Source organism: Ipomoea triloba, chromosome 6 (genome assembly GCF_003576645.1).
Source record: "Ipomoea triloba cultivar NCNSP0323 chromosome 6, ASM357664v1".
In the NCBI taxonomy this organism is placed as follows: Eukaryota; Viridiplantae; Streptophyta; class Magnoliopsida; order Solanales; family Convolvulaceae; genus Ipomoea; species Ipomoea triloba.
In genome coordinates, this window is record NC_044921.1 from 8,662,147 (window position 1) to 8,680,448 (window position 18,302).

General features: G+C 35.1%; 2 protein-coding genes across 5 annotated transcripts; both read left to right on the plus strand.

Annotated features, from left to right (window-relative positions):
• Nucleotides 1-4,635: 4,635 nt before the first annotated feature.
• Nucleotides 4,636-6,721, plus strand: LOC116021558. 3 transcript variants are annotated; one of them, XM_031261989.1, is made up of 2 exons: nucleotides 4,636-5,409; nucleotides 6,449-6,721. In XM_031261989.1, the coding sequence occupies exons 1-2, from the start codon at nucleotides 4,902-4,904 to the stop codon at nucleotides 6,457-6,459; spliced, it is 519 nt and encodes a 172-aa protein (XP_031117849.1). In that variant the 5' UTR covers nucleotides 4,636-4,901; the 3' UTR covers nucleotides 6,460-6,721. The 3 variants fall into 3 exon arrangements, with proteins under 3 accessions (XP_031117849.1, XP_031117850.1, XP_031117848.1); XM_031261990.1 differs by having other exon boundaries at nucleotides 4,636-5,394; XM_031261988.1 differs by lacking the exon at nucleotides 6,449-6,721 and having other exon boundaries at nucleotides 4,636-4,753; nucleotides 4,863-5,618.
• A 5,568-nt stretch (nucleotides 6,722-12,289) lies between these two features.
• Nucleotides 12,290-15,798, plus strand: LOC116023323 (mitochondrial import receptor subunit TOM20-like). 2 transcript variants are annotated; one of them, XM_031264312.1, is made up of 6 exons: nucleotides 12,290-12,517; nucleotides 12,655-12,733; nucleotides 13,211-13,380; nucleotides 13,476-13,523; nucleotides 14,609-14,704; nucleotides 15,351-15,798. In XM_031264312.1, the coding sequence occupies exons 1-6, from the start codon at nucleotides 12,422-12,424 to the stop codon at nucleotides 15,474-15,476; spliced, it is 615 nt and encodes a 204-aa protein (XP_031120172.1). In that variant the 5' UTR covers nucleotides 12,290-12,421; the 3' UTR covers nucleotides 15,477-15,798. The 2 variants fall into 2 exon arrangements, with proteins under 2 accessions (XP_031120172.1, XP_031120173.1); XM_031264313.1 differs by having other exon boundaries at nucleotides 12,292-12,517; nucleotides 15,354-15,798.
• The last annotated feature ends 2,504 nt before the right edge of the window (nucleotides 15,799-18,302 follow it).

Sequence of the window (18,302 nt, forward strand, 5' to 3'; positions counted from 1 at the left end):
TTAAAGTAGAAAAGAGAGGAAGATATTCTCCCAAATGATACCTCCAAGCTCTTTTCTTTGATCATTCTTCTTAAAGATGCAATGATTTCTTCTTTTTGAACTTTAGAGGAGATGAATCTTCTTTTCCTTGTTCTTTTTCTGACAATTCCGCAGCCAAGCTTGTAGGGTTTGTGAAAAATGAAGCCTTTATAGTGGGATCCAAAACAGGGGCAAAACTAGAAAATAGCGCTTCAGAATTCTCGCCCAGGCTGATTTCTCGACGCGTCGAGAATGAATATCGCCAAATATGTTGCTCTCTGCCTCTCTCGACGCGTCGAGGACCTGTAGTGCGCCAACCTTGATCCCATTTTGAATTCTCAACATTCCAATGGTTCTTTTGCTTTGGCTTTTGCTCACAAATGGTTCTAATGCACTAATAAACACATCAAAGACATTCGCACCAAACATTATACCATTTTAAATAAGATAACAAGGAAATAAACATTGGAGACAATATTTTAACACACAAATAACCCTAAAGTCATATAAAAACACAAGTAAAGTATGCACAAATGAGAGTGTATCAGGCTGCTCCATTTACCCCGAGTATAATAGATGCGCCGCTCCTAAGGGATTTTAGGCTACCCGTCATCAAGGCTTACACCAGGACTTCCGATCTGCATGTCTATATGACAAGTTACAAGGTTGCCATGGTAATGATTGGGGCGGGAGATGCCATCATATGCATGGGCATTCTTGTTCACTCTAGACGGGACGGCCTAGAACTGGTTCAATGCAATCCCGGATGGATCAATCCAAAATTTTGTAAAGCTCCCAAAAAACTTCTTGACTTATTTCTCCGGCAATATACAACGTAATAAGCCTTTCTCTCACCTCTGCATAGTAAGACAGGACAGAGGGGAGAGTTTGGGAGATTTCCTGAATAAATCAACCACCATTTGGAAAGCTCAATGGTTCCTAGATTTTGATAATCCATGCATCACTTCAACTCCACGACTTCCTTAGAATCACACCACAGTCGACTCCTAAATCATGGTAGATGGTATGAGCTGGAACGAAAGGCTACTGGGTGAAATTCTGGATGCAATGGATCGAGTAGAAATCATGAAAATCCCAGTTAACAAAGAGTTTAAGGACGAGTGGTATTGGATTAGACACCCAAAAGGCTTCTACACCGTACCACCACCAAATCGGGGTACTGCTCCTTGCAAGGTGAAGTTAAACTAACACAAGGACTCCTCATCAATTGGAACGGCTTATGGAAGCTCAATGTTCCCCCTTGTCTAAAAAACTTCATTTGGTAAGCAGCCAGTGGGATCATGCCAACCACAACTAAGATAATTGAGAGAGGTGTAGATATTGACCCCATTTTCCTATGCGGCAACGAAGAAGGCGGAACACTAGACCACACTCTCCTCTTATGTAAGGTTGCCCATGATGTCTAAACCTGCTCACCCTACATCGACTCGGTAAACACATCCAAATCATTTAATCACTACTATAGGAATCTGTGAGTGTAAGCAATAGAGACACGATGCCTATCATGCCATTTATATTCAAATCCATATGGCATGCACAAAACCCACACAAGTGGGCGAATACCCCCCTAAATCACGTGGTGGTTTGGAGAACTACAGAAGCCCAACACTCTAGTTGGATGGCTGCGAGGAATAGGAACTAGAGCACCCGGAATACAAACTCAAACGTCCAGACTACCTCGGATAGAACTTATATTTGTCAAGTAGATGTATCCCTCTTTCCCCAATAAAATAGAATCACTTTTGGAGCTGTCTTACTGTCTCACGATGGACCCTTTGTCGTAGCTACAAATGGTTTCATCAACTGCCCCCAATCCTCGACATTGGGTAAAGCAGTAGGATGTAGGGAAGCTTTCTCTTGGCTAAAAGATCGAAACAAAAGAAAATTGTGGTCGGAAATAGATTGTCAGAGCACAATCAATGAATTGAGAAATACTGCTTATATCAATAGGTCAGTGAACCAAATTACTCATACCCTAGCTAGGGTAACTGGCTCTCAAACTGACTCAAACTCTTCGGACCAAGTCCGTCCTGATTGTATTTGCCCTTTCTTACCCTCTTGGCAAAATAATAGTCCTTTTTATTAACAAAATTTATGTACTTGTAAATTTATTTCAAAAGAACTCAGATACAACTTAATTATATATATTTTATAATTAATTTAATTGTATAAAAAATTAAAAAGTAAAGTATATGATCCACATTATAAGAAAAATCATAGTTTATGATAGCTTGGCAAATTATACCATTGACCATGGTCTATTTTTCATTGTGGATTCTGGTCTAAAAATAATCTTCAAATTCTGTACATGTAGTTAATCTTTTTTGTACTTGTAAATAAATTGAATACATATCACATAGTAATTACAAACACATAACATTATAAGTTTATAATTACATTCACATAAATTGTTAACTACAGATACATAATGTGTTAATTGCAAACACATAACATGTTAACCAACATCTTATGTGTCTGCAGGTAACATTATATACCTACAATTAACAATTTATGTGTTTGTAGTTATCATGCATGTTATGTGTCTGTAATTATTATATTATGTGCCTTTAATTTATATACATGTATAGTAATTGTTAACTGCATGTACATAATGTGTTAGTTACAAAAACATAAATTTTAGATCAGAGTTAATATTGCACTGTGAATCCTAAACCATGGTATAACAATTGTGTTGTTTTAGCAAATTATATCATGGACCAGGGTCAACCTTGCATTGTAGATTCTGGTCCAAAAATAATCTTCAGATTATGTACCTACAATTGATAATTTTTGTACTTGCAACTATTATATTATGTGTCAGCAATTATAAGTTATTTATTTATATGTAGAGAAACTATTAATTGTAAGTACAAAATGTATTAACTGAAGGTACATAATTTTTGTGTTAGGATTCACAATGTAATATGAACCTTGGTTCATGGCATAAAAATTGTGTTGTCTTGGCAAATTATGCTATGGACCCGGGTCTACCTTGCAAGGTGGACCGGGTCCATATTCACAATTTTATAATTTTATGTCCACAATTTTAGAACTCTATGTTCACAATTTTAGATCTCAATATACGAAATTACATTACTCAATATTCACAATTTTTGAACTTTATATTCACAATTTTGTTATATAGATTCAAAAGTTGTGTTATATTGTTGAATATATAGTTATGAAATTATGAATATAGAGTTCTAAAATTGTAAACATAGACTTCTAAAATTGTGAACATGATCGTTGGCTCACCTTACAAGATGGACCCAGGTCCATGGCATAACACTCAATGTAGGCTTAAATTACGATTTGACTTTAATCTTTGTGGCCCAGTTATAGACTAAATATGGGTCTCCATACTCAAGACCCAACCCAAGATTGAACACATTAATATGGTCTCCATTTGTAAAGACAAAACGGTTGCTAATTAAATTATTGTGGGTCTTCATCCCAACGACAATATTAATGGTTTGTCAATGGAGGTTTTTTTTTTTTTTTTTTTTTTAAATAATATCAGGATTATAATATATGAACTATATTCAACGAGATTAATAAGAATAACCAGTTTAACTTAATGGGTAACTCATTTGTGTATACTCGCCCCATTGATATATACAAACAAATGTTTATTTAGAACATTTCAAAGTGACTCATAATTAGAGCAATGAGAACTATGGTCTTAATACAATAAAGTTGACTAGTCTTGACCCATACTTGGAATTGTCATGAGTTTTTACCTCAATGGACGAAACTAAAAGATAATATTCTAATCATATACTTCGTTAGCTAATCATATACTTCGTTAGTGCTTAAATTGTCATGCAATTATTGACATCTATCTACATTGTGATTTTGACTAATTATTGGTGTTATGATATTTAAATTGTCATGCAATTATTGGCATCTATCTACATTGTGATTTTGACTAATTATTGGTGTTATGATATTTAGACTAGGCCCTGACATGAAATATTTATTTATTTTTAACATAATATGTAGTCAATTTGTGTAGTCACCATGCCTCTATTAATATATATACAAAATAAGCATGCTCGAGACACACATCATGTAACTAGTACAGGGAGGATTGTGGCTTTAGTACAAGGAAACAAAAAGTGTCTACTGAAGCCCAACAAAGTCAACATTGCCCCCACTGAGGCTCGAACACATGACCTCCCACTTGAGAGAATCACTTCATGCCACTTGACCACAAGGCCTTTGGCACTTCATTATATGTAGTTAATAGACATATTTCAAATTTTCAATCATACAAATAGTTGGTCTTAATGGTTTAAGTGCTCATGCAATCATTGGTATTCATATTGTAATTAACTTTAGCAATTTGTTGAGGTTTGTTGGAAAATCTGTTCAAACTAGTAGGCCAAAATTGTTTTCTCTTTCCCTAATTTGTTAGGTCAAAGTGATTCCCGTCCACATACTGTATGTGAGTTTTGGAATGGAAATATTCAAGATATAAACTCCTCCTGTTAAGTTAATATGTGTGGTTATAATTAAAGCTGCATGCTTATAAATTCAGTGCTCTTGATTGTTCACACCAAACAAAAGCTCTCTTCCTCCTTTTTTTTAATTCCTCTGTCCAATTGTCTGAACAAAGTAAGGTTCACCTGCGCTATAGTTGGTGTAAGTTTAGCACAACTAGTCTGTGTAACTTGTCAGAACGTGCCGAGATCCTTGACTACACCGTTATCGGGTAAATAACGCTTTTAAAGCAGTTTTATTTTAACACAACACAGACTTCATTTTCTGCTTTTTCCTAAAGAGTGTCAGGATTAGTTGACGTTGCCTCTGTTTCCCAACAGTTAAAAGCATTATTTGAGCAATAGTAAACCTTCGGAGCGATGGCTCCTTCTGTCATACCCGATCTATCCAAGATAACTGCCCTAGATGGGAATAATTACAAGCGGTGGACACAAAGAATACTTATACTCTTTGAACAACTGGAACTAGTCTATGTGTTGTTCTGTGATCCCCTCGAACCTGCTCAGCTAAGGTCCCCCTTTCAAGAACCAAGAGAAATCAGTCCTGAACCGGATTATACTCATGATCAAGAACTGGGTATAACTCTGGTGCAATTTACATGTGACAATATGGTAGCTAGAGGATACCTTTTATCACAAATGAATGACAAATTGTTTGACATTTATGTTAAACAAGACTCGGCAAGAGTTATTTGGAAAATGCTGTCAGAAAAGTATGGTGCCAATGATGCTGGAAATCAAAGTGTCAGAAATAACAACAACAAAAAGAGTGGAAAAGTTAAGAAACTCAAAGGAGGCTGTTTCGTGTGCGATAATCATGGACACCGAACATACCAGTGCTATCATCGCAAGGGTAAAATTCATAGAGGTCAATCTTACTGAGCAAGATGAGTATATCATCTCCTTATTTAGTAGTTATTTTGAGTAAGTCTTATTTGCTCTAGTTTCTAAGAGCTCGCATAAAATGAGATATTATTAGTACTAAATAATAGTTGATTTGTGTAAATTTTAAATGCCTATTTAGTGCTTATCATTTCAATTTGTTGAATGGTAATGACATTGTTGCATATTAATAGACACAATTAATAGTGGCGTGCACAAAGATAAGTGAACTGTTTGATGAGATACAGTCACATAGTTTGAAATATTTGAATTGTGTACTGAGACTGTTTGCCAAACATGATAAGCATATATCAAAGACTTTTCACCTTGTGTTGGTAGCATGGAAAAGTCATCATTCTTGAATGCTCTATCTAAGAATGTGGTTTTTAAGTAAACTTTGGTTTCACCACTCGACCTGAGAGTTTTTAAGAAGTAGGGTGTTGGTCATGCAGGCTAGTTGAAGCGCTACTTGAACCTCACCTGAAATGAGATTGGCTTTCACATGCTATCGAAGCTTTGTAATTGGCATTGCTTAAGTTGATTTAAACTACCTTTTTATTAACAAAATGGTACTATGTATTCTCTTAAGAATAAATTTAAATGTGTACTGATTTGCATTATACCAATGCTATATATGAGTTATGTAGTAAAGGAAAAATTGTAAAGTTGGAATAACGTAACTTTGAATGCTAAAGTAATAGATGTTGAATTTCATCTTGATGAAATTTATGTAGATAAATCTTTCTCTAATAAATGCCAATTTGAATTTGAGTATGAGATCTACTTTTTTCAAGAAAGTATGTAACATTTATGATTGCGTTGTTCAACTTGAAGCAACATGCAACATGCAAACAACATTATCTTTGTGGCTTACTGGTAATGACCATTTGTATATATGATTTAAAATCTTAATTGGGACATCTTGAAGATCCATGATTTCTTTATAAAGGGAAACCTTAGTGGTTTGAGGTTACCAATTTGGTTGAAATATATTCCACTATTGAGAGTGTATTAACCAAGTGCAGGGTTGTTATAAAGCTTGCATAGGTCGATCTGCTAAGGAGCCAATGTTGGGCACCAAAGATCAATCTCAGTAAGATACCAAGTACTTTTGAGAGGAATACTTGTAATCATTGCATTGTGGGGGTAATCAGCTCTTTATATTTATTTTCTGTAAGTCTCTTTACCTTACCGAGAATAACGGTAAAAGAGAATGTTTTATGTTAAGCATGAAAATCTATAGGGTATTATTTATGAGTAAATAAAGTACTCATCAAAGTGTACGTAAGTTTGATGGAGATGATCGGCTTATTTTAATAGTTATGAGATTAATCATTGAATTGTTGATGGAATGACTTAAATCCCAAGAGGTGATGAATTCATGGTGGATCCCACTTGTGTGGTCAAACAAAGTCATGGAAAAAAAATACAAATTAGTACACTAATTGGTCATTCCAATGATCTATGTACTGGTGACTCTTAATGAATTTATAACCCTATGAGATGGGCTTAATAATTGAGAGAGTGAGCATAAAATGCTCTTAATGATTTTTATGGTAAATTTACTAGGGGGAATCGTCACTTGTGAGAATTGAACCCGGGTTCTCTCGAAATTCCTCCCCACAAAGAGAGCTCACTTGTCACTTGAACTACCCCGTTGGGTTAGTTTATCACCTTTTCTGAAAGATAATGAGCTATCTTTCTAGAGCACTCATGGGCATCTGGATGTCCAATTGAGTAAAAATATATGAGAAGCATGATGTTCTTAGTGAACTACCAGATTTATGTCTTTAACTACTCTGTAGCCTTTAAAGGTGGTCTATACTGAGATAGACAGAGTTAAATGTCTATATTGAGATAGACTTGACAGAGTTAAATGTCTATATTGAGATAGACTTGACATTGTTAAAATGTCTATGTTGAGATAGACTTGACAAGGTTGAAGGTCTATATTGAGATAGACACAACAGACTTGAATATTAAGGTTTCATCATAAGCAGTCAAAGAGTTTGACTTTCATAGAACCTGCATTTTAGAGTTGATGTGTGTCTTAAGTTCAAAATTTGTCTAACAGATGAGTTCAAGATTCATATCACTCTAGGGAAAGAAAATTACTCAATGTAACTACATATCAATTCAAGTTTAAACACTGATATTAAGATTAGCTCGTTTATCCTATTTCTTAGGCACTATTCTTTCTAACCTTCTACTTTGAACGTGTGGGGGATTGTTGGAAAATCCGTTCAAACTAGTAGGCCAAAATTGTTTGATCTTTCCCTAATTTGTTGGGTCAAAGTGATTCCTGTCCACATACTGTATGTGAGGTTTGGAATGAAAATATTCAAGATATAAACTCCTCCTTTTGAGTTAATATGTGTGGTTATAATTAAAGTTGCATGCTTATAAATTTAGTGTTCTTGATTGTTCAAGTACACACCAAAGCTCTCTTCCTCATTTTTTAATTCCTCTGTCCCATTGTCTGAGCAAAGTGAGGTTCGTTTGCGCTATAGTTGGTATAAGCTTAGCGCAGCTAGTCTGTGTAACCTGTCGGAAGCATGTCGGGATCCTAACTACATCGTTACCGGGCAAATAACACTTTTAAGGCAGTGTTATTTTAACACGGCACAGACTTCATTTTCTGTTTTAGTTGTTATCATTTTCCTAAAGAGTGTTAGGATTAGTTGACGTTGCCTATATTTCCCAACAGGGTTATGATACCTAATGTAATTTCCAACATATTGGTAGCTAAGTGCATGGCGGCTTGAGTCATTAATATACATACAAAATAAGCTTGCATGAGAAACATGTCAAGCAATCCAACAACCTACGTAGTAAGGATCGTGGTTTTAGTATACAGAAGTTTAGGAGTATTAAATCATACTTGTACAACTAATACTAACCAATGAGCTCTATTCTCAATGGACACAACTAAGAGACAAAAATTCTCATTGTATATATAGCTTTAAAGGGGCGTTTGGTAGTCATGAAAGTTGAAACTTTTTCAGAATTTAAAAGATCGAAAAACTATTCTCATGTGTAATTTTTGACTTAGTAAAGTTTGGATCGATGTGAATCTAATTCCATGATATCAAAGAAAGTAAATCTTACCTAAGGGAGATATGATTTTCTTTTTCTCGGGTGATTGCGAATCTACAAATGTACTCAATTGTGTATTTATCTTCTTTTTTTTTTTTTTGCTCGGGTTAAAAATCACGTATAAATATAGGGGATGCATTCAATATAATCAAGATAAACTTTTGAAGACTTTTAATGACTTTAAAAGTTTGGTGGTATTCGATCTAGACTTCTTTCTTTTTTCTTTTTTTTTTTTTTTAATTTCTAAATGGAAGGGCAAGACCCAAAAAAGCCTACAAACATTCTATTCAGAGGAAGAGACTTGTCGCCAAACAGGTATGCTATTCCTGTCATCTTCAAAAGCGCCGGCTACTTCTGCTGTAGGGGGGTGTCGAGAATACACATGCCTCTTGGGTTATTCTTGGATAGTGTTGCCAAGTACATGCCTCTACAAATGTACTCATTCGCCAAGTTGTTCTGCTCTCTAGCGATCAATGAGACCTGCCAATCCTCACAATGCCGCAATTTGTTTTTACATGATATCAAGAGGTTGCCCACCACGTTGCTAGGCATGGTTTCGTTGGAGATGCCCTTGACAATATCACTTCAGTTGCATTCAAACTTGACTTTTTTAAGACCAAGGAAATTAATCAGTAGAATACCCCTCAAGAGAGCCCAGGCTTCAGCCTCCATCAGGGTGCCAGTGCCAATGATATACAAAACCATGAACCCATTGCCTATAGCAGTTTCGGATTACCCCACCACACCCTATTTTGTTGGTAGTCTAGCATGCAAAACCATCGACATTCACTTTGACATATCCCTCGTGTGGTTTAGACCAACAAAGCTGTTTCAAGTGGTTACCTCCCTTTGCAATTTGTGGCCCTTAGCCCTTTCAAAAGCCATATTGATTTCCTCATATTGAGACTTGATTCAATCGATCTTAAACTGGATGGGCTTGAAGTTGTTGTTAAAGACGACCCCATTCCTCCATTTCTAAAGCCACCAGATTGTCACTACAAACAGGATGCTGTCACTTTGAGGAGCTCTGTCGTGACTTTTGTCCGCACCAGTCAAGCCATTCCTTGAATGGGAGGAACCTTGATCTAGCATGCATAGTGGGGGAGATGGCCCTCCAGATTTCATTAGCTTTAGAGCACTTACGTAAGACATGGTCAATATCCTCTTCCTTTTCTGTGTATAGCCAGTAGTTGCCACCTTCAGTCAGACCTCGCCTCATCCTAAAGCTGTTAGTCATAATTTTGCCATGCCTAACAAGCCAAATGAATAACCGGATGCGATTAGGAATCTTTAGCTTCCATATACTATTCCATTTTGCAGCTTCTACCAATCCTGGTAGCTAAGTCATAGGCTGAACTCACAGAGAACGACACTAACGGTTCATTTCCCCATGCTGAGGAGCTCATCGAGCTAAGGCTAGTCCGACCCCATGCCACGACTCCAATAAGAGGTTACTGGCCTTGATAGTTCCGCTGTCGGGATATGTAGGGGTGTGCAAATTTCAGAAAATTTTCAGTTAACCGACTGAATCTACAAATTTCAGTTAACTGTTTTTAATCGAACTTTTTCGGTTCTATTAATGGTTAAAGGGTGTTTTTTTTAAAAAAAAAAAATAGATATATATATATATATATATAAAATCTAATATGTAAAATCCTTTTAAATGTGTAGTGTTGTTATGGTATTGTTTTTGTATATTTTCTTATAGATTTATTAGTATATGTATTATATTAATTTGATTTATTATTATAGGTATTTTTTTTAGGATTTAAAACTTTAGCTTAAAAAGTTTGGTTAATCGAACAAAACTTCTGTTCAGTTAATTCGGTAATACAAAGTTCGATTCGGTTATCGGTAAAATTTTAAAAACTTCGGTTAACCAATTAAACAACCCTAGGGATAGAGGTGGTGGTAGTCTTTATAAGAGGCAGGTCGCCAAGCCAAATATTAGTCCAGGACAAAGTATTCTCTCCATTCCTAATAAGTTTCCTCACCCCTTTGCGAAGGATATGAGAGATTTTGAGGATACCTCTCCAAGCTTTGGACATGCTGTTTATGGGCATCTATGAAGAGCAGACAGAGCAAGAGATCGTATATTTTGCCTTAAACACTTGGGACCATAAAGAGTCTTCGTTCTGCAAGAGTCTCCAGCCAAGTTTTGCAAGGAATGCCTGATTCATTTCTTCAAGTTTTCTAATTCCCAGCCCTCCACCAGCTTTTTGTCTTGTAACCGTCTCCCAATTAACTAAGTAACATTTTCTTTTCTCACTGGAACTACCCTAGAGGAAATTTTGGATAGTCCTTTTAATAGCGGAGCAAACCCTAGCCGGGATCAATGTACACTGCATGGTATAATAAGGGATAGAAGATAAAATCGACTAGGCAAGCACTTGCCTTCCAACTAGAGACAACGTCTTTGATCTCTACCCAGCCAACCTGGTATGTATTCTGTCCAGGATCCATGCAAACGAGTCATTCTTTAGCCTCCTATGGATGGAGGAAATTCCAAGGTACTTGCCCATATCATTGACCCTATGCACTCCTATCGTATTCGTGATACTTTGTTGCAGGTCGCCAGGGGTATTTTTTTTAGAAGAAACGAGATGATTTCTCGAAGTTCACTTTATGTCCTGAATGTTTGCAAAAAAAATATCCACGTTTTCTTTCATCACTTTAGCCTACTCCATAGTGGCTTCCCCATATAAAATTAAATCATCTGTAAAAAAAGAGATGAGAAAAAAGAGATGAGAGATGTGTCTAGAAAGCTTGATACCTTTCTAACAGCCAGTATTTACTAAATGATCAATAATGTTCCTTAGTCTTTCCACGCATAAAACAAATAGTAAAGGGGAAATTGGGTCTCCCTGTCTGATTCCTCTGCCAGGTCTGAACCATTCTGGGGGTTCCCCATTCCAGTTGATAGCTAGTCTAGAAATAGTAATACAAGTCATGATATTCCTTCTCTAATTATATGAGAGGATGATATCAAGCAGTGTTTCCTCGATAAATCTTCAAAAACTTATTAACTTTTATATACTGATCTATATTAGATAGGATTTTGGTAAACATTTCCTTCACAAATATAAATAGTTGAAATCCAACCCTACAACCTCAAACTTTTCAACTTTCTGTATATAGTTTTTCTTTTCATATATTCCTGTCAAATTTTATGGTACGTTTCATACAATTTAAATTTAGATGACGTTTGATAGCCAAGATCAAATTTTATTGGAAATTTAAGAGGCGTAAAAATAATTCTCACGTTTAATATAATTTTGACTGAAGAAAGTTTGAGCCAACTAGAAATCTAATTCAATGATATTAACAAGATTATTTTTTCCTATACACTTGTAATTCCATTCCTAACCAACTGCTTGAAATTACAATTTCATGGTTTGGTTGAAACTATGGAATTGCAATTCCTAGGGCCCCTAGGAATTGCAATTCCACACATTGTGAAATTGTAATTCAATGGTAATGACTATTTTATTATTCTTCTTATTATTATTATATAAGGACGTTTTAGTATTTATTCACTTATTTCCTTCAAATTCTCAATTATTATATTCATGTCTATCAAACGAATATAATTTAAATTATCACTTTATTTTTTCACACCGAATTACAATTCTCTTTTACACTAAATTACAATTCTTTCTCTTCTTAATTCTCACCTCCCAAAGGCCCCATAGAGTTTTGTTAGAGAAGAATTTGACGTTATACGTGATAGGCACGTGGCGTGGAGTAGTCGCGCACCGCTAGGATTTGTTTAGAAAAAGGAACAGTGAGCGAAAGCAAGGCGCCGCCCCAGTTACGACAACAGTAGTAAGAAGCAGAAGCCCTAGCGAAGGCGAAGGAGCGAATACTTTGTTTGATCGGTGAGTAAGGAGGTCTCAGTCCACATGGAGATGTCAAGCGAGTTCGATCGCCTTCTCTTCTTCGAGCACGCTCGCAAGACTGCCGAAGCCGCCTACGAGAAGAATCCCCTTGACGCCGATGTCTGTACTCTCTTTCTGTATATCCTATATATATAAATGAATTTTCCAAAATTTTAATTTCGTTTTACACTGATGCCGGGAGTTGGATTTTTATTCTATTTTCTGGATTATTAGTTTGATTAATTGAGTGATTGCAGAACTTGACGAGATGGGGTGGTGCGTTACTTGAGTTGTCACAGTTTCAGCCTGTTCCTGAATCCAAACAGATGATTCTCGGTATTATTATTAATATTTTTTTTTTTGTGATTCGTAGAATGGATATTTTTGGGCCTGAATTGTTGGATGATGAGTCACTGTAAAAGTTAGATTTTTTTTTAAGATACTGCAAAATTTTGTTGCTGATGAAGTGGAAGAAATATTTTTGCTAGCACAGAAGGAAAATGGGATGTAGTGACTAGTGAGAACTGATAAGTGATTGGCTCTATTTGGGAAATACCTCTCATCAATGAATCCATGTGTAAAAATTGATGTCACTTATAATTGGAAAAAAAAAAAACTTTGCAACTTCTTTAGCTCATTTGTCTGAGAAAAAAAAACATATCAATGCAGCTGTGTCCACTTATGGATGATTAATGTTCTTAAAATTGTTGTTTAATGACCTCTAATTTCCCTAGAAGAGATATGGTAGATGTAATATTGTCAGTTGATGAGGTTTAATTTTTTGTCTTTGTTGTGGTGAAATTCATGTTGTAGACTCTATTTCAAAGTTGGAGGAGGCATTAGACATCAATCCCCAAAAACATGATGCTATTTGGTGTCTGGGAAATGCACATACATCTCATGCATTCTTGACTCCTGATCAAGATGAAGCTAAGGTTCATTTTGATAAAGCAACTGAATGTTTTGAGCGTGCAGTTGAAGCTGTAATTTCCACAGACTATCTTTGGCCATCACACATATTTAACTTTGATATAAACCTAGCTCTGTACTTTCTTTATTTATTTATTTTTTCTTGCAGGATCCAGCGAATGATCTTTACCGCAAATCTTTGGAAGTTGCTGCTAAGGTATCACATCCAATATCACCATTTAGCCTTTTTATTTCTTTTATTTTTTTTTTTAAATAATAATAATAATTTTGTCTTCCCTCAATAACAACTACACACCTGAAGAAATCTCCGATTTATTGTGTTGCTGCATTTTGATATTGCTTTAAGACAAAATAGTTTTGACTTCTCTTTGCTCTTACATTGGTTATTTGTTTTTTGTTTTGGCAAACAAAAGAAAGAGAGCATGCTTGGTTTCTGTTTTTGTTTTTTCCCATTGAAAACAAAGGCTTTTTAGATACAAAAAGAAGTCAAAAGGAATTCCCGGAAATCCTTCTTGACGTCTTTTCATTATTTAAAGCACAACTGCACAATAAAACATGCTTGTGCATTACTTCAAAGTTCAAATGAGGTCTACCTATCAATTCTAAACATAAGTAAGAACCTACCCACTATCATTTCCTTAGTTCTTGTTTCTCAATCAATCATCACTGGTCCAATCTTCATCCATTTTTTTTTGCAAATTGATCAATGATTCTAGTTCTTAGAGGTTAGTCTGTGTTCTCTGGGACTCTGGCTGCTATAGATGTGGATGTATCAATGAATGATTACCACTGCATTTAAAGTATCATGTGGTGCTGTTCTCTTTCGAATACCAAAGATGGTATTGGCGTTAGAGATTATCACCCAATGATTCCCAAACAGCTTCGACTGGTTTGTCATAGTTTCTGAAACTTGCAAATTCAGATTCTAATCATAATAATTCCTTTTAAAACTTCTTTAAAAAAATATATATATCTCTTACCTCTTAGTGATGGCTTTAAATTCCTCTATACCATTTTCTCTCTTTTAGTTTCCTCAACCCACTAGCTGATTGCCTTTTCTCAGTTATGCAAAACTCCAGTTAATTTTACATATTAATCATATATTTTTTCTATTGTTGAAAACCTGAAAATTTATTTAAAGAAAAAGTTCACCAAATGTCTGCATGGCATATGTGTTATGGTCACCAAATTACATATTAATCAGTAATTTGTGGCTTTCAACTACAGAGTGCTCATTTTTTATCAGCAAGGAGTTGGCTTATTTGACATTTTTGTATATAGGCTCCTGAATTGCACACAGAGATCCACAAGCATGGTTCAATGCAACAAGCTATGGGGCAAATGGGGCCAGGGCCTTCTACATCTACAAGTACAAAGGTGATTTTTTGACATTTTACTTTTGTAGTTATTTTCCAATCATATGCAACTTTTTTTAATTGACCCATTTCTATTAGCATCATAATTTTTTTTTTCCTGTCCTAGTCTGCTTCTTTCGAATGATTGTCGGATGAATAATGATGGGTACTTTCTGTTTATAGTGTCTAGCTCTCTAGCAACAATTTGTTGGCTGATAAGAGGACAAATGTTAGTTTAGCATTCCCCCTAGCCTGCTACTTTTGTGGCAGTGCTATTTGGCTATGATTGTACTCCTTTACTTATATTTTCTGATGTCCTTAAAATGATGGAAGCTATTTTTTGCAATCTATGCCTCTATTTTATTTTTTATTTTTTAAAATTTTGAATACAGAGCATATTACAGAGAGTTGCTTATCAAAAAGAAATAAAGAAAGCAAAAAGGAAACAAAGTCAAGCCTACATTTGCATAATCCTAGATATCTGTTACATGTAAATTGACAGATTTTTTCTGGTTCATTATTTGCATTGGCATGCATCCACAATAATGTGAGAGAAAGAAATGCTGTGTGCTGGCATTATTTATTTGCTTTGATTTGATGTCATCATCTATCTTTTTCTTTATGACTACACTTCTATTGTCTGTACTAAATGCTATAATCTATAATAGCAGACTGCAAAGAACAAGAAGAGCAGTGATCTTAAGTATGACATTTTTGGATGGATTATACTTGCTGTTGGCATCGTTGCATGGGTGGGCTTTGCGAAATCTCAGGTTCCCCCTCCACCGAGATAAGCAGAACAAATTCAGCTATACTCCAAAAGTTCTGGATAATAGGATACTTGCTGGAGTGGCAGAAATTTTTTCCTCATGTTTTGGTCGTGTAATGGCATCGTCTTAGTTTCTTCTATCAGACCTGCGGAATAGACTCAATAACCAGTAATTTTATTTTTCTTATTCCTATCACTTGAGAATGCTGATCTTTGTTTTCTATATTTGTTTTGTTGAATTTGAAATTTTAGCTGCTGCATAAGTACCTTGTTGAATATCTTTTGCTTTAGGGTTCACTTACAGCTCTTGCTGAGCTTATGAAATTTACTATCTGCTTGTATGTGAATCACGTTCCACACACGTAACCACCATTTTTTAAGCTATCTGTATTAATTTGACTGTACACATTGAAGTTCGTTTGTTAAATGCTTGTTATTACAATTATTGTGTAAAAGAGAAAAAAAAATATTATTATTTTGGTCAATTTTTAAAAATTGAAACTTGAGTTGAATGGATGGCAAATTATACAGTGGATCAGGTCCATCATGCATTATTAACCCTTGTCGACATTTGGATTATATGTCTATAATTAAGATATTACAATGTCTATAATTAACATATTTGTAATATCTGTAATATATTATGTCCTACAATTAACATATTATATACCTATAAATAAATTAAAGATTAAAGGTACATAATATGTTAATTGAATGTACTTAATTTATTAGCTACAGAAACATAATATGTTAAATAATCCTATGAAAATATTATTTTGATATTGAAAAAAATACAAGCACAAGCAACAAAATAATCCTATGAAAATATTATTTTGATATTGAAAAAAATACAAGCACAAGCAACAAAATGTTGAGTTTAGTACGAGTCGAGCAAAACACTCCTTTAAAACTTTATTTGCTATATGAGCAGAGATTTTGTTTTTGTTTTTATTATTATTATTTTTCTTAGAGCAAAGTATAGACTTGTATGTTCTTAAAATTCCACCTGCTCAACAAAAAGTTACTATATATATGAGAGATTGAATTCAATAACATTGACCTTGACATTTATACTAATATTTAAATTAAATCAATTTGTGTAACATTCATAACGGACAACTAGTACTTTGGAAATTAATTCTAAATTTAAAAAATTGAAATTAATTCATAATTAATTTCGTAACATCAAAATTAAAACTCATAATGATATTTTGAATAGTGGTTCGAATGGTTCGAAACGTGAATAGTTCAAAAGGTAACTACTTCGAATGGTACGATGAGTCAAAATCTACCATTTAGACAACTGAGTAGTACAGCTACGAACCGTTACAATTCGGATAGTCAATGTTCGAATAGTTACTACTCAAACAATGGCTAAAAAGTTGAAAAGTATTTTCAAAAGATTGACATAGCATAGCCCGCAAGGCCAATCACTTTTCCGAACGACATTCATACCCATGTACACAAGTCAAGCCCCCCCCCCCCCCCCCCCCCCCCCCCCCCCCCCCCCCCCCCCCCCCCCCCCCCCCCCCCCCCCCCCCCCCCCCCCCCCCCCCCCCCCCCCCCCCCCCCCCCCCCCCCCCCCCCCCCCCCCCCCCCCCCCCCCCCCCCCCCCCCCCCCCCCCCCCCCCCCCCCCCCCCCCCNCTATGTTATACAATTCAACATCCATCTCAAAGGGTCTTGTATATATAGTGGTGCAAATCCCCTTCTTTTTTCCATTGTTGGACAAATGCTACTTTTAAACATTTCCATCTTCATTTTCCAACTCAAATGAGTTTACTTTGAGAATCAATTTCTCATTCACCCATTATCCGTTTTGAGCGTATAATATATCAATTTATCCGTCCCACTATGAAGAACCCAAATCTACTTTAACCTGACCCAAATCGAATATGGACCCTGCATATATTTATACCACACAATAGTCATTTACAATGTCATTTTTATGTTATTTTTTCCAATATTATCTGTATGTACCGAATATATTGATTGCATATACAATTATACATAATATGCTAATTGTGGTAGGAACATAATTTATTAATTGAAAAACACATAATAGGTTAACTACAATCACATAATCTGGATGTCATTTTAAATCATGATTTACAATGCAATATGAAATTTGGTCCATTGTACAAAAATTGACAAATTATACCATGGACTAAGATTTACCTTGCATTATGGACACTGGTCTAAAAATAAGGCAAATTTATGTTATGGACCCGGGTCTATATTGCAAGGTGGACCCATGTCCAAAACACGTGTCTGGAATAACGGTGCCGTTAATGGCACCGTTTCCTCAGCGAATGTTTTTTTTTTTTTTTTTGTGAATATAGAGTTAAAAAAATTGTGAATATAGAGTTCAAAATCGTGAATATAGATTCAAAACTTGTGTTATACTGTTGAATATAGAGTTCTTTAATTGTAAATATAGAGTTTTTAATTGTAAATATAGAGTTTTTAATTGTGATATAGGGTTATGAAATTGTGAATATAGAGTTATGAAATTTTGAATATAAAGTTATGTAATTTTGAATAAAAAATTCAAAAATTGTGAATATAGAGTTTAAAAATTGTGAACATAGGGTTCAAAAATTGTGAATATTGAGTTCCGTAATTTTGTATATTGAGATCAAATTATGAATATTCAGTTTTAAAATTGTGAATATAGAATTCAAAAAGTATAAATATAGAGGAACGAAATTTGAAGACAAGTGGACCCCATTTTAAAAAGTGAGAGAAGTTTATGGGTTAAAGATAGCCTTAGCCCACATTCATTTAAAACTCAGTGGTCCAGGTATAATTAATGTAATAGCGAAATACGTACAAAGAATTGGGCCAAAGCCC

Bases quoted from the DNA above. Each gene is read 5' to 3' on its own strand.
- LOC116021558 (XM_031261988.1), top strand. From the start codon at position 4,902: ATGGCTCCTTCTGTCATACCCGATCTATCCAAGATAACTGCCCTAGAT.
- LOC116023323 (XM_031264312.1), top strand. From the start codon at position 12,422: ATGGAGATGTCAAGCGAGTTCGATCGCCTTCTCTTCTTCGAGCACGCT. The intron at 12,734-13,210 runs GTATTATTATTA...TTCATGTTGTAG, and splicing joins ATCCAAACAGATGATTCTCG to ACTCTATTTCAAAGTTGGAG. The intron at 14,705-15,350 runs GTGATTTTTTGA...AATCTATAATAG, and splicing joins CTACATCTACAAGTACAAAG to CAGACTGCAAAGAACAAGAA.